This window comes from Eschrichtius robustus, chromosome 6 (genome assembly GCF_028021215.1).
Source record: "Eschrichtius robustus isolate mEscRob2 chromosome 6, mEscRob2.pri, whole genome shotgun sequence".
Taxonomy (NCBI): domain Eukaryota; kingdom Metazoa; phylum Chordata; class Mammalia; order Artiodactyla; family Eschrichtiidae; genus Eschrichtius; species Eschrichtius robustus.
In genome coordinates this window covers 141,632,751-141,646,724 of record NC_090829.1, presented here as the reverse complement: position 1 = coordinate 141,646,724, position 13,974 = coordinate 141,632,751, and the positions used below count along the sequence as shown (strand labels likewise).

The 13,974-nt window shown below is 42.7% G+C and overlaps 1 protein-coding gene across 1 annotated transcript; it reads right to left on the bottom strand.

Annotated features, from left to right (window-relative positions):
* Nucleotides 1–495: 495 nt before the first annotated feature.
* B3GALT5 (beta-1,3-galactosyltransferase 5) lies at nt 496–1,431 on the bottom strand. Its single transcript, XM_068545776.1, has one exon. It carries the CDS (start codon nt 1,429–1,431, stop codon nt 496–498), a length of 936 nt encoding a protein of 311 aa, XP_068401877.1.
* Between the last annotated feature and the right edge of the window lie 12,543 nt (nt 1,432–13,974).

The following is a 13,974-nucleotide window of genomic DNA, read 5'->3' as shown; positions in this document are numbered from 1 at the left end:
GCAGCAAGGCTTCCCTCTGAGCCTCCCTCACCACCGTCCTCTCCCAAGAGGCAGCACGCAGGGGTGGACTGAGGCGGTGGGCTGAGAGGTGGGCTCTCATCCCTGCTCCAGTGTCTGCTGGCTGTAGTCCTTGGGACAGGCCCGCGCGCTTCTCTAAGCTGCTGTTTCCTTGTGTGTGAGATGGGGTGCTAACATCCACCCCTCCATACGGATGCTGACCCGACGTGAGACAGCGCAGGCGTACGTCACTTAGTGCAACAGGGTAGGAACTCGAGAGAGAGTATTTGTTATGGCTTGGGGCACCAAATGGGGATTCATCAGCGGTGGCATTCAGGTTTAGATTGGGAAGCCTCCAGGATATCACCCTCACTCTTCTGCCTCTTCCTTCCTTACTCCCTCCCTACCCCAGGAGTCTCAGCCGTGCCATCCAAGATCTTTCAAAAACCATCACCGTGGGCTGTCTGCTGTGTGTCCAGATGTTCCGCTGGGCTCCCTTCAGATATCTGGACACTCTTCGTCCAGGGAACTTTCCAGAGCCTGCCAATACAACAGCATATTGTGAGGCTTGATATAATGGCAGGCCACGATCTTCTTGTAACGGCAGATGGTGAAGGGTAACCCACCGGGGAAGAAAGTCTGCTTGGAGTGAAGCTCCTCCAGTTTGATTTGCAGTTTTTCCAGGCAGAGCCCCACAAAGACATCTTCCAGTTTAATGAACGGGACACGTTCAGCAACGTTGTACACCTGGCCCGCCACATCGCTGGAGAAAACATAGCCAACGCCGGAGCAAAAGGGCGGGTACTTGTCCCACGGATATTCCAATTCACTAACAAACCACTTAATGTACCTATTCCTGATTGGGTATTCGTTTAGTTTTAAGAAGCCGGTGAAAAACCGAGTTGTTCTATTTTTCTTCAGGAGCAGTTCAGTCAGATAGTAGATGTTGACAAACACGTCAGAGTCTGTTTTCATCACGAAAGATGCCTGCGGACAAAAGCGGTAGATCCACTCCATACCCATCATGGTCTTCAGAGTCAGATTGAAATAAACATCCATGAAGTCCTTCTGGATAATATCGCGATATTGCTGGCTCTCCTGGGCCACTGCTCTCGACATGTCCTTACTGGGGGTGGTTCCCAGGAGGAAGAATGTTTTTATTCGTTTTCCCCCCACGATCTTTTCTCTCCCCCACGTGTTCCGGATGACCGAGCGGGCAAACATCTGTTCGTGGGATGAAGTCACCAGCAGGACAAGGAAGGGGGCATCCTGCCTGCAGTCTATATCTGGGAGCTGAAGGAAGTTCCCACCTTCGTTGTCGAAAACCAATGGCTTGCCTTTAAAAGGACTCAGACCGTCCAGGCTAAAATACAGACAAAGGGCTCCCAGGACCACCAGGGATATATATATCCGTCTCATCTTCACATAAGCCATCTGAAAGGAACAAAATCAAATGGTTAGACCTCAAAAGCAGGAGTGCCTGTTTAGCTTCACCCTGGGAGGCTGAGATGGGGGACAAGACCCATGTTTCATGGCTCAGGTTTTAGAAACTCTGGAATCTTGTTGCAGACAGAAGTGGAGCGCCAGGGTTCTGCACAGAGGCAGAGACGGCTGCCAGCGTCTCGCACCCCCTAGTGGAAGATCAGGATCAGCCAGCTCTTCACCGATGGGAGCCTCACATTCCTTACCCAGAAGGATATGGAAACACATGGCTCACTAGGCCCGTCCTTCCAGTTCTGCCCATCTCTGACTCCATAACAACATCCAGCTAGAGAACCTGCAAGGCTAGACCTAAATGTACAGGCCATTGGCATTCTTCTCTGATTGATTTAAGCACCACTTCGTCACTCCCAGAAAGAAGCAAAACCAGTCTTCAGATGTGCACAACTACCTTGGAATTCTGTCTCTGCTAGCAGTGGCCATTTTCTGTTTTGTTTTGTTCTGTTTTTAGGTTACTGTTTAAATCTCCTGATTCTTTTATCTTTTGCTCACCTCTCTTTTATTCTCCACAAATTCAGGATCATCCATGTCAGTGTTATAACATTAAGAAAGCAAATAACTCACTCTTTTCCTGGGTAAGATGAACCTCTGGGTTGAAAGCTAAGCCAAAGGGTAGATTCCAAGAGCTGTCAGCATATGACGTTCAGCACGATCAGGTTCTGGGCTTGGTTTGTGTGCCAAAAAAATGACTCTCTTCCTCGGGACGCCCTATAAGGACAAACCAAAAAGCATAGTGTCATTAAAATCACTCATGACTCACCAGCAGCTCTTCACCTTTTGCTGTACTGAAGCATTTGCTGTAGTGCCAATGCACCACCCACCTGCAAGACATTAATCCCCAGCCTCACTTTTCTCATCTGTGAAATGGGTTCAGTCAAGACAAATCCCAACACATGGTTCCCCTGTTGACAATAATAACAGCAAGCAAATATCCGAGAATCTTTTTAGCCTAATGGGTTAGGAAATTTTTAAGGAGACACGACAGACATGTAAGTCAGTGACAGTCACGTAACAGAGTCCATGGCTGATGCTTAAAGAACCTAACACAGGGAGGAAACCAACCCATCAATTCTCAACTCAGTGTCCATGTTTTCAGAATGTTATGCTAGATAAGAGGACATAGGAGTTAGCAAAAAAAGAAACCCACCGAGTGAAATGTAGAAAGGGTTGGTTATTTTGATAGCAAAAGAGGACCTCGAAATTTCAGTAAGTAAAAATCTGTCCCAAGTACATTCTTCATAAAAGAAATGGAACAATGATGGAGCTTTCCAGAACTAGCCCACTCTCTGGAGGCCAACTCGGTCCAGCTGCTGTTCTTCTGGGTCCCCCATGGAGCTCCTGACCAGCTGCAGCCCCCACTGACTTCACAGAAATCACCACAGGACGCAAAAGGGCTTGAGGGGCTTCCCTTGTGGCGCAGTGGTTGAGAATCTGCCTGCCAATGCAGGGGACATGGGTTCAAGCCCTGGTCTGGGAAGATCCCACATGCCGCGGAGCAACTAGGCCTGTGAGCCACAATTACTGAGCCTGCGCGTCTGGAGCCTGTGCTCCGCAACAAGAGAGGCCACGATAATGAGAGGCCCGCGCACCGCGATGAAGAGTGGCCCCCGCTTGCCGCAACTAGAGAAAGCCCTCGCACAGAAATGAGGACCCAACACAGCCAAAAATAAAAATATTTTTTAAAAAAAGAAACCTAAGTCAGGCTGCTTTAGCAGGAAGGGGAATAAAAAGCTGTGCAAGAAGAAAGACAGGGAACGAAGGGCACACACAGGGCACAGATCTGCCTATTGGTGCCAGGAGGTAGACATAGGATGATTAAGAGGATGGAAGACAGTCTTCTTTCAAAACCCTGAAGACGCCACACAAAAGCTGCTAGAACTGATAAATTCAGCAAGGTAGCAGGATACAAGCTTAACGTACAGAAATCCGTTGCATTTCTTTACACCAACAATGAAATATCACAAAGGGAATGTAAAAAAAATACCTTTTAAAATCGCAACCCCAAAAATAAAATACTTAGGAATAAACCTCACCAAGGAGGTGAAAGACTTATACTCTGAGAACTATAAAACATTAACAAAGGAAGTTGAAGATGATTCAAAGAAATGGAAAGATATCCCATGCTCTTGGATTAGAAGAATTAATACTGTTAAAATGCCCATTCTACCCAAAGCAATCTACGGATTTAATGCGATCTCTATCAAATTACCATGACCTTTTTCACAGAACTAGAACAAATAATCCTAAAATTCATATGGAACCATAAAAGACCCAGAATTGCCAAAGCAACCCTGAAGAAAAGAACAAAGCAGGAGGCATAACCATCCCAGACTTCAGACAATACTACAAAGCTACAGTAATCAAATCAGCGTGGTACTGCCACAAAAACAGACACGTAGATCAATGGAACAGAACAGACAGCCCAGAAATAAACCCACACACCTATGGTCAATTAATCTTCCACAATTAATCTTTCCACATACAATGGGAAAAAGACAGTCTCTTCAGCAAGTGTTGGGAAAACTAAACAGCCGCATGTAAATCAATTAAGTTAGAACACACCCTCTCACCATACACAAAAATAAACTCAAATTGGCTTAAGGACTTAAACATAAGACGTGGCACCATAAAACTCCTAGAAGAGCACGTAGACAAAATATTCTCTGACATAAATAATGCCAATGTTTTCTTAGGTCAGTCTCCCAAGGCAATAGAAATAAAAATGAAAATAAACAAATGGGACCTAATCAAACTTACAAGCTTTTGCACAGCAAATGAAACCATAAAGAAAACAAAAAGACAACCTACAGAATGCCAGAAAATATTTGCAAATGAAGCGACCGACAAGGGCTTGATTTCAAATATACAAACAGCTCGTATAACTCGACAACAAAAAAACAAACCAATCAAAAAATGGGCAGAAGACCTAAAGAGACATTTCTCCAAAGAAGAAATACAGATGGCCAATAGGCACATAAAAGATGCTCAACAGAGCTAAGTATTGGAGAAATGTGAATCAAAACTGCAATGAGGTACCACCTCATGCTGGTCAGAATGACCATCATTAAAAAGTCTACAAATAACAAATGCTGGAGAGGGTGTGGAGAAAGGGGAACCCTCCTACACTGTTGGTGGGAATGTAAGTTGGTGCAGTCAATATGGAAAACAGTACAGAGGTTCCTTAGAAAACTAAAACTAGAATTACCATATGATCCAGCAATCCCACTCCTGGGCATATATCCAGACAAAACTACAATTCAAAAAGATACACGCACCCTTATGTTCATTGCATCACTATTTACAATAACCAAGACAATAGCCAAACATCCTAAATGTCCATGACAGATGAATGGATAAAGAAGATGTGGTACATATACACAATGGAATATTACTCAGCCATAAAAAGAATGAAATAAAGTCATTTGCAGCAACATGGATGCAACTAGAGACTATCATACTAAGTGAAGTAAGTCAGAAAGAGAAAGACAAGTACCATATGATATCACTTATATGTGGAATCTAAAATATGACACAAATGAACCTATGAAACAGAAACAACATCAGGGACATAGAGAATAGACTGGTGGTTGCCAAGGGGGAGGGGGCTGGGAGAGGGAAGGATTGGGAGTTTGGGATTAGCAGGTGCAAACTGGTATACATAGAATGGATAAACAACAAGGTCCTACTGTAGAGCACAGGGAACTATATTCAATATCTTGTGATAAACCATAATGGAAAAGAATATGAAAAAGAATATATATATGTATGACTGAATCACTTTGCTATATGGCAGAAATTACCACAACACTGTAAATCAACTATACTTCAGTTTAAAAACAGAGAGAGAGAAAGATAGTGTTTGTTCAGAAAATCATGCACACACAGTAATAAACCATGGCTGTTCAGACACGAAATGCAAAAACCTGTGTGACCTGTCACACAGCAGAGTGACTCGTTCAGGAGCAGATAAACCTCTGGCGGAACTGCCTCTTGACTCGCACCTGCACCCTCCATGACACACGCAGATCGCCCTCAACCCACAACTTCTTCTCATGGTGGGATGGCTTCTCACCACGGATTTCATCACTCACAGCTCCCTCTCAATCCTGACAGCAGACAAGCACAGAAATCTACAAGCAAACAGGTGAAAAGCTGAAGCCAAACTTCAGCAGTCTCATCCACATAGGCAGGTCCACTCTTGAGCTGCCCATGGTAACTGCGATTATTATCATTTGTCTTCTGCTGGAATGTCCTTTGAACTGTGGGCTATTTCAGGCTCTTGACTTCATTGCAGGAGGTGTGGTAGAACAATCTGATTTCACAGTGGATGCTCTTGTAACAAGTGGGTGATTTCTACTTCAAGGTGATGAATACTTACTTATGCCTGTCATTTTTTCCTATATAGTAATCACATAGCTTCCTCCAGCCTGTCATTACTTGCTGATTGTCTTTAAGAAAGTGGGTGGATTCTACTGAGGACACATGACTAGGAAAGGAGCTTTGCTTTTCTAGCAGAAGTAGAGAAAACCTCGTGACTTCTGCCTGTTGGGTTCAAGATCACTTGGCCTGGCCTGAAGCCGATCCCTGTGCCCAGGGTCCGGACAAAATGTTGAGGCCACGACACTCGGCCAAAAGACTCACTGATGGGGGAGGGTTTAGACCCCTTTTTTGATTCAAACACTGGCCTACACAGTTGTCAAGAGACTTCCCTCAAACTCCCAAGACTGTTCAACCCAAACTTTCATTTACAAAGACGAGCCATGAAGAGTAAAACATAGACATTTGAGGAGAATTAGCAACTAGGAGGAAGGATTGGGCAAACATCTTTGTAGTCTTCTTAAGAAAGCAGATTTCCACATGACACCCTAATAACAAGTTTCACAACTGCCACATGCGTATAAATATTGTGCCGGTTACAAACATTCCTACCCAGATCCTAGTGCAGGCCTTGTCAAGACACCTCCATGGCAATATTCTGTTAACCATCTTGTATTTCTAGGTGTTATGGAGTGCAGAAGCAAAGAAAGTGAATGCCATCGCACATAACCATTCACTAATTTAAACTTGACCTTTCCCCACATTTCTGAACTTGGGATCACCTCACCACAGTGGCAACAGGTGCTGCTGAGTCACACATACTTTTTAGGATTCCCTTATTACCAAAGGGCCAAGGTGTAAGACAGCTAGTCACCGCAAACCCTCATGGTCCTCCTGTGATGGACGGAGCCACCTGTCTACATCCACCTCCCCCTCTAGATAAATAATGACATCCACTCCCCTGTTCCCGGACCTAAATCCTCAGCCTTTTAATAGAAGAATTCAATAGGCACTTCCCTCTGGGAATCTTTGGGTTAAGAAAAAAATTAGCAAAGAAATGATGGGATATTATATCTGCCCTGCTACAGACCCAGGAGCCCTAGGAGACCCAAGGCCTAGCGCAATGGGAACGAAATGGTAGGAGATGCACAAATATTTATTGAATAAGTAATCTGGGTAAAGTCTATGAGCATAAAACAAAAGGCAGTTTTCCCTGCATCAATAAGCCCCATCGCTCGGCTCATTCCTTCCCCTCAAGATGGACCCACATTCATACCTCACCCTGTTCTCATAATGTTTAAGCCTCTCTAGTAGTAAATGTCCATGTTCTGGGATCCAGGCTTCTGGCCTGGGGGTACTGTGAATTTCTTCTTCATCAGTTCCAATGACAATACATATTAATAATGAGCAATGTGGGACTTCCCTGATGCGCCAGTGGTTAAGACTTCCCCTTCAAGTGCAGGGGGTGTGGGTTCGATCCCTGGTTGGGGAGCTAAGATCCCACATGCCTCATGGCCAAAACACCAAAACATAAAACAGAAGCAATATTGTAACAAAAAAGACTTAAAAGTCTTTAAAAATGGTCCACATCAAAAAAAAAAAAAAATCTTAAAAAAAAATAATAATAATGAGCAATGCAAACGGTATTGTTTTTTTCTCTTAAGATGACAGCCACGGCCTACATGAATCTCTGCTGTAAGTATGATTGCAAAACAAAAATTCAGTCCAAAAAAATGTTTAAAGGACCTTATCTCAATAACCTAACATCTTCTGGTCAGCCTTTTATTTTCTTTCCCTTCCAAATCAAGCTTCTGGAATAAATAGCCTGTACTCACCACTTTGTACAGCCTTATCCCCCAATTAATTGACTTTCAACACACTGCTATCTGCTTCTACTCCCATTGCTTACCTGAAAGCACTCTATCAAAAGTCACCAATAGCCTGCTTTGAGTCAGGAAAGAATTAACGGAGGAATACCGATAGCCTATTCCTCCTCCCCACTTCTGCCAAGAATGCTGCCTTTACCAGCTTGTTCCTTGCACAGAATTAGGGTCATGGATGAGCGAAGAACTGAGAAATACTGGAAAAGGCGGAGAGTTACTAGTAGAACAGAACAGAATCAACGTGGAAGATAAGAGGTGCTGGGGTGAAAGAAAGGGCTGGATTGGAGAGATGTTGGAGAATTTACAGGACGGGGACCGAGTAACTTGGAATTTACAGGACGGGGACCGGGTAACTTGGAAGGTGGCAGATTACAGGGAAGGAGCAGGGAGAATTTTAAAATGTTGTTGGGCATTATGAATGGAATCGCCTTTGGCGTCCTTTGAAAGATTTCAGCAAAGATTCTAATTGCCTTTTGGATATCAAACGGCTGATATTTTCATATATATCAGATGAGACTGTAAAAGATATAACGTCAAGACTGAGCCACAAGGCACATGAGCTCTACGCAGGCTTCGTCTTCCATGACCTGCTGGTGATGTTGGGTGTTTCTTCTCGTAACAGACACAGTCCTTGGCTTCTATGCTGTGCTCATCTGCTTCTCCTCTGATCACTCTGATTTTTCACCCTGACTCTCCGTTGTTGGCTCTGCTCCTCATCTTGCCCCTAAAATTCAGGTGTGTTGCTGACCCTCTCCTGTTACTTGACATGGTCTCCCTTATCCACCCCCCCCTCCCCCGGTTATACACAAAATCATCCCCTAATCCGTATTGTCCTTCCGCACTTTTTGCCTATCTCCAAATCCAAATGCCAAATGGACCTCCCATAGACATCTCAAATTCCACTCCTCTTTTCAGGCTGAAGGGCCTGAGAATCCACTCACAAGCACCAAACTCAAGCCCATTTTGACTGTTTGATCTCACAAACTCTGGACTTAACCACCTCCATTCCGGCCTCTATGCTGTCAATCAGAACTTTTCAAAACCACAAGTCCAGTAGTGTCATTCCAGTGCTTAAAACTTTCCAGTGGCCATGGACTATTACTCAGCCTTTAAAAAAGAATGAAATAGGGGCTTCCCTGGTGGCGCAGTGGTTGAGAGTCTGCCTGCCAATGCAGGGGACACGGGTTCGAGCCCTGGTCTGGGAAGATCCCACATGCCACGGAGCAACTGGTACCGTGAGCCACAAGTACTGAGCCTGCACATCTGGAGCCTGTGCTCCGCAACAAGAGAGGCCGCGATAGTGAGAGGCCCGTGCACCGCGATGAAGAGGGGCCCCCGCTTGCCGCAATTAGAGAAAGCCCTTGCACAGAAACGAAGACCCAACACAGCCAAAAATTAATTAATTAATTTTTTAGAAAAAAGAATGAAATAATGCCATTTGCAGCAACATGGATGGACCTAGAGATGATCATACTAAGTGAAGTCAGTCAGACAGAGAAAGACAAATATCATAGGATATCACTTATATGTAGAATCTAAAAAAAAATAACACAGATGAACTTATTTGCAAAACAGAAACAGACTCACAAGCATAGAAAACAAACTTTTGGTTACCAAAGCAGAGATGGAGGTGGGAGAGGGATAAATTAGGAGGTTGGGATTAACAGATACACACTGCTATATATAAAATAGACAGACAATAAGGATTTACTGTAGAGCACAGGGAACTATATTCAATATCTTGTAATAACCTATAATGGAAAAGAATCTGAAAAAGAATATATATACATATATAATATATAAGTGAATATATATATACATATATATAAGTGAATCACGTCTGCTGTACACCTGAAACTAACAGAATACTGTAAATAAACTGTACTGCAATTTAAAAAAAAAACCTTTCCAGTGGCAACCCATCACCTCCACAGTGCAGCCCACGCTCCTGCCACTAGATGGCTTAAAGTCCCATGAGCGCACTGCTTTGTTTCAGACCTTCGTTCTGCTCTCTCTGGCCAGAACGCCCATGGTCTACCAAGTGATCTCCTTTTAATCCCTTCAGATCCGGCTCAAACTTTGCCCCTTGAGTGAAGTTCTCCTGTCATCTCCACCACAATTCCTTGTACATACCTTTACCATAGCACCACTGGATTAGAGTTATTTGTTGCTACATTATTTGTTTATACTATACTGTAAGTGGCTTGTGACAGGAACTATTTTATTGGTATTTATTTAAACCTCAATACCTCATAACGTACTTTTCACATAGCAGATGCTCAGTAAACATTCACTGTCTGTGTAAATAAATATTTTCTGTTACGGGTCGAATTCTGTTCCCCCCGAGTCCATATACTGAACTCCTAACCCTCAGGACCTCAGAATGTGACCTTATTTGTAAATAGGACATTGCAGATGTAACTAGTTAAGAAGAGGTCATACCGGAATAGGGTGGTCCCTCATCCAGTATGACTGGGGTCCTTAGAAAACAGGGAGATTTGGACACAGATGCACACACACACACAGAGCACCATGTGAAGATGAAGAGAGAGATCAGGGTGGTGCTTCTACGAGCCGAGGAACATCAAAAATTGTCATCAAACCACCAGAAGCTGAGGTGGTCTCCTTCACAGGACTCAGAACCAGCCCTGCTGACACCTTGATCTCGGACTTCCAGCCTCCAAAGCTGTGAGACAGTAAATTTCTGTTGTTTAAGCCACTTGCTCTGTGGTCCCTTGTTATGTCAGCCCTAGAACACTTATACATTTACTAAGTGAGTAAATGAATAAAATTACTCAAAGCGGTTATTGCCGGAATATCTGCAACGCATGTTGTGCGAGCTGTGCTAGGCAGCAAACACAATACGGTACTAGGTGGAATTCCTCCCACAAGCCACATTGCATTTAGATCTGTCAGGACATGCTTCCTCCTCTCTCTATGAATATTCTGAAAGGAAAAATGTTTTTTCCGTAATTTTCCGTAATTTTTCCCCACTTGATTTTTATTTCTGTTTAAAGAAAACTCTAAAGGCAGGAACTGTTACCAAAGACTAGACAGATGGTTACAACATTCAAGAGTCAAAAAGAGCTGGGGGCTATTTCCATTCAGCTGTGTCCCATCCTTCCTTAGTTTTTTCTGCCTCATCTTACCTCTCCGGAACTACCCTCTCTCCTCTGGCCACCTCTAGGTCATCATAGCTTTTCAGTGAATCTATGGAAACCACCTTTCCTGAAATGGAAAAAGAAAATACTAACATGCAAACATCATCTCCTGGTCAAATGCCAGTCACCTCCTTGTGTATTTCACTGTTTCTCACTCGAAAACCCAGCACAGACACCATGAATCAGTGGAAGGAGCACAAATATGTGAGAAAGACATTTCACTGACCTAAGTCACCAATTCCCAAGTAGTCCTGAATGAGTCACTGCCCTGGGACATGGGGGGGATGTGGCTAAAATTGCCAGAGGGAATTAACAGAACCAAGACCCACATGCTCAGGAAATTTCCCTCAGACACGGGTTTCTTATGGATTCTGCTTCCAGCTCACTCACATTCACTTCGCTCCAAATCTGGCTGGAAGCACACAGCTTGCATTAAAGATAACGTTGGCAAGAAAACCAGAGATTTTAATGTGAAACGATTCACAGTGAAAATATGACACTTTTGAAAAGCTCATTAAAATTGTTAAACACTGATGGATTTGTTAGCTACTCCTACTGTTCCACTTAACAACAGCTCTTCGTCTTTTCACTGAGTGCTGGTTGTTACAGAACAGGCTGGGTGGGACCATTTTCCTATAAAAAAACGAAGCTAGAAATGTGCCCTAAGGGTTTTATTGAGAATATATAGTTTATTTTCATAATAAAAGAAACAAAGCATATCAGTTGGAGAAACGAGAGCTCAAATTTAGACTAAAATAAGTGAGTTATAAGCACTGTTTTCAAATCCTGGTAATTTTCATTTCAAGCCAGCATTCCCATTATGATAACTACGTGTACTTCTGAGTAGCAGTATAACTGTATACAGACCTAAGAGGAAAACAACAGGCCATCATCCCAGCAATAAACCAATAAAACCAGGAATTAACATTAAGTTTAACAAGATCATCAAATCCTAACCACTTAGAAATAAAGAAAATTAACTCTGAGGTGAAAAGGAGATATTAAAGGTGTAGTAACAGTTTAATTATAAAACAAAACAAAGGAGAACACTAGATAAGATTCCTTAGAATGTGTTCAAAGTTGCTTTCAGAGGCAAATGCATAGCCTTAAGTATTTCCATTATTAAAGAAAAGAAGGAAAGAAAAGCACTAAGCTCTCAAAGAATTTAGAAAACAAATGAAAATTATAGAAAAGAGTTGGAATAATAAAAACTAAAAGCAGGATTGAATTAATTCAAACATTAAAACAAGATATTATTGATAAATACACACACATCCTCTCTTTGAAATGGACTAAGCTGTAGCATATCCAATAAATACAGGAAGAGGGGGCAGGAAAAAATAAAATGAGAAATGGAAAATGGGAAATGATACATACTGAAGACAGTCAAGATGTTAAGAGTTCTGTGTTTGGAATCCAAGGAACTGGGTTAAATCTTAAGTCAGTCACTTGCTAGTTATGAGACCCTGGGCATATTTACCTTCTTAAGACTAACTGATTCACTTTGTTATAAAGCAGAAACTAACACACCATTGTAAAGCAATTATACTCCAATAAAGATGTAAAAAAAAAAAAAAAAAAAAAACATGCTGGAAAACACTAAAAAAAAAAAAAAAAAAGAAAATCAATTGGCCACAGAGGGTTAAATATATTTCTGGAATCTCAAAAAAAAAAAAAAAAGACTATTGTCTCTATAATAAATGAGAAATGGAAAACGTCTAAAATGGTAAGATAATACTAACTACCTTCTAGGTTTTGTGAAAGTCAATTAAGTACCTCACATTATCCAGTAACTAGTAAGCACCAGGCTACATTCTAAATCATTCCTAAGGCTTCCATGATGTTAGTTTGTTTGATTCATAAAGCCCCACCATCCCTTCTTACATCTACAGATTAATCACTTAATGTGGTCCTATTAGGTCCACTGTGCAGGGTGACACTTGTGATTTCATCTTCAAAATAACGCAATTCATAGAAATAGGTGAAAGGTCAAAATCTTCCAGGTTTGTGGTGGAACTGACATGGCTGTGTATGAGCTGTGAGGGGGCAGCTGACATGGAGTGATCTGACAAGGGTCAAAATGTCCTCCCCCAAATATGCCCATACAGCACAGTTTCATGCTACAAGAAGCCTCCTACTAAAAGGTAGAGAGGTAACCTAATGAGAATCTGCCTGCATAAAGGTGGACAATGAAATGACGACAGCAAGACAATGTCTAGGAAGAGAACAATGAGGAGCAAAGAACAGAATTTAGGAAACAAGAGTCAGGAGGGGAACAAATGGAGGTGAAAAACGACCAACTGGACACATAAGAGAAAAACCAGATTACAGGCATCCCTCGGTATCCACAGGGATTGGCTCCAGGACCCCTGCGGATACCAAAATCCAAGGATGCTCAAGTCTCTTATAAAATGACGTAGTATTTGCACATAACCTACGCACAAACTCCTGTATACTTGAAATCATCTCTTGATTACTTTTTTGTTAATATATTTATTTTATTTATTTATTTTTGGCTGCATTGGGTCTTCGTTGCTGTGCACGGGCTTTCTCTAGCTGCGGAGAGCGGGGGCTACTCTTCCTTGCAGCACGCGGGCTTCTCATTGCGGTGGCTTCTCATGTTGCAGAGCATGAGCTCTAGGCACGTGGGCTTCAGTAATTGTGACATGCGGGCTCAGTAGTTGTGGCTTGAGGGCTCCAGAGCACAGGCTCAGTAGTTGTGGTGCACGGGCTTAGTTGTTCCGTGGCATGTGGGATCTTCCCGGACCAGGGATCAAACCCATGTCCCCTGCATTGGCAGGCAGATTCTTAACCACTGCACCACCAGGGAAGTCCCTAGATTACTTGTAATACCTAATACAATTTAAGTGCTATGTCAATACTTGTAAATACAGTGTAAATGCTATGTAAACAGTTGCAGGTGCGAGGTTTCTATAATTTCTTTTCTTGAATATTTTCTATCCATGGTTGGTTAAATTTGAGGATGCAGAACCCACGGATATAGAGGGCCAAATGTAACATTCCAATAGTGTCTAAAAACTAACACTTCCTATGTGCCAACTACTGTGTCTAAGCAGGTTTTATGTGATGACTCATTCAGTACTCACCACACATCT

Bases quoted from the DNA above. Each gene is read 5' to 3' on its own strand.
- B3GALT5 (XM_068545776.1), bottom strand. From the start codon at position 1,431: ATGGCTTATGTGAAGATGAGACGGATATATATATCCCTGGTGGTCCTG.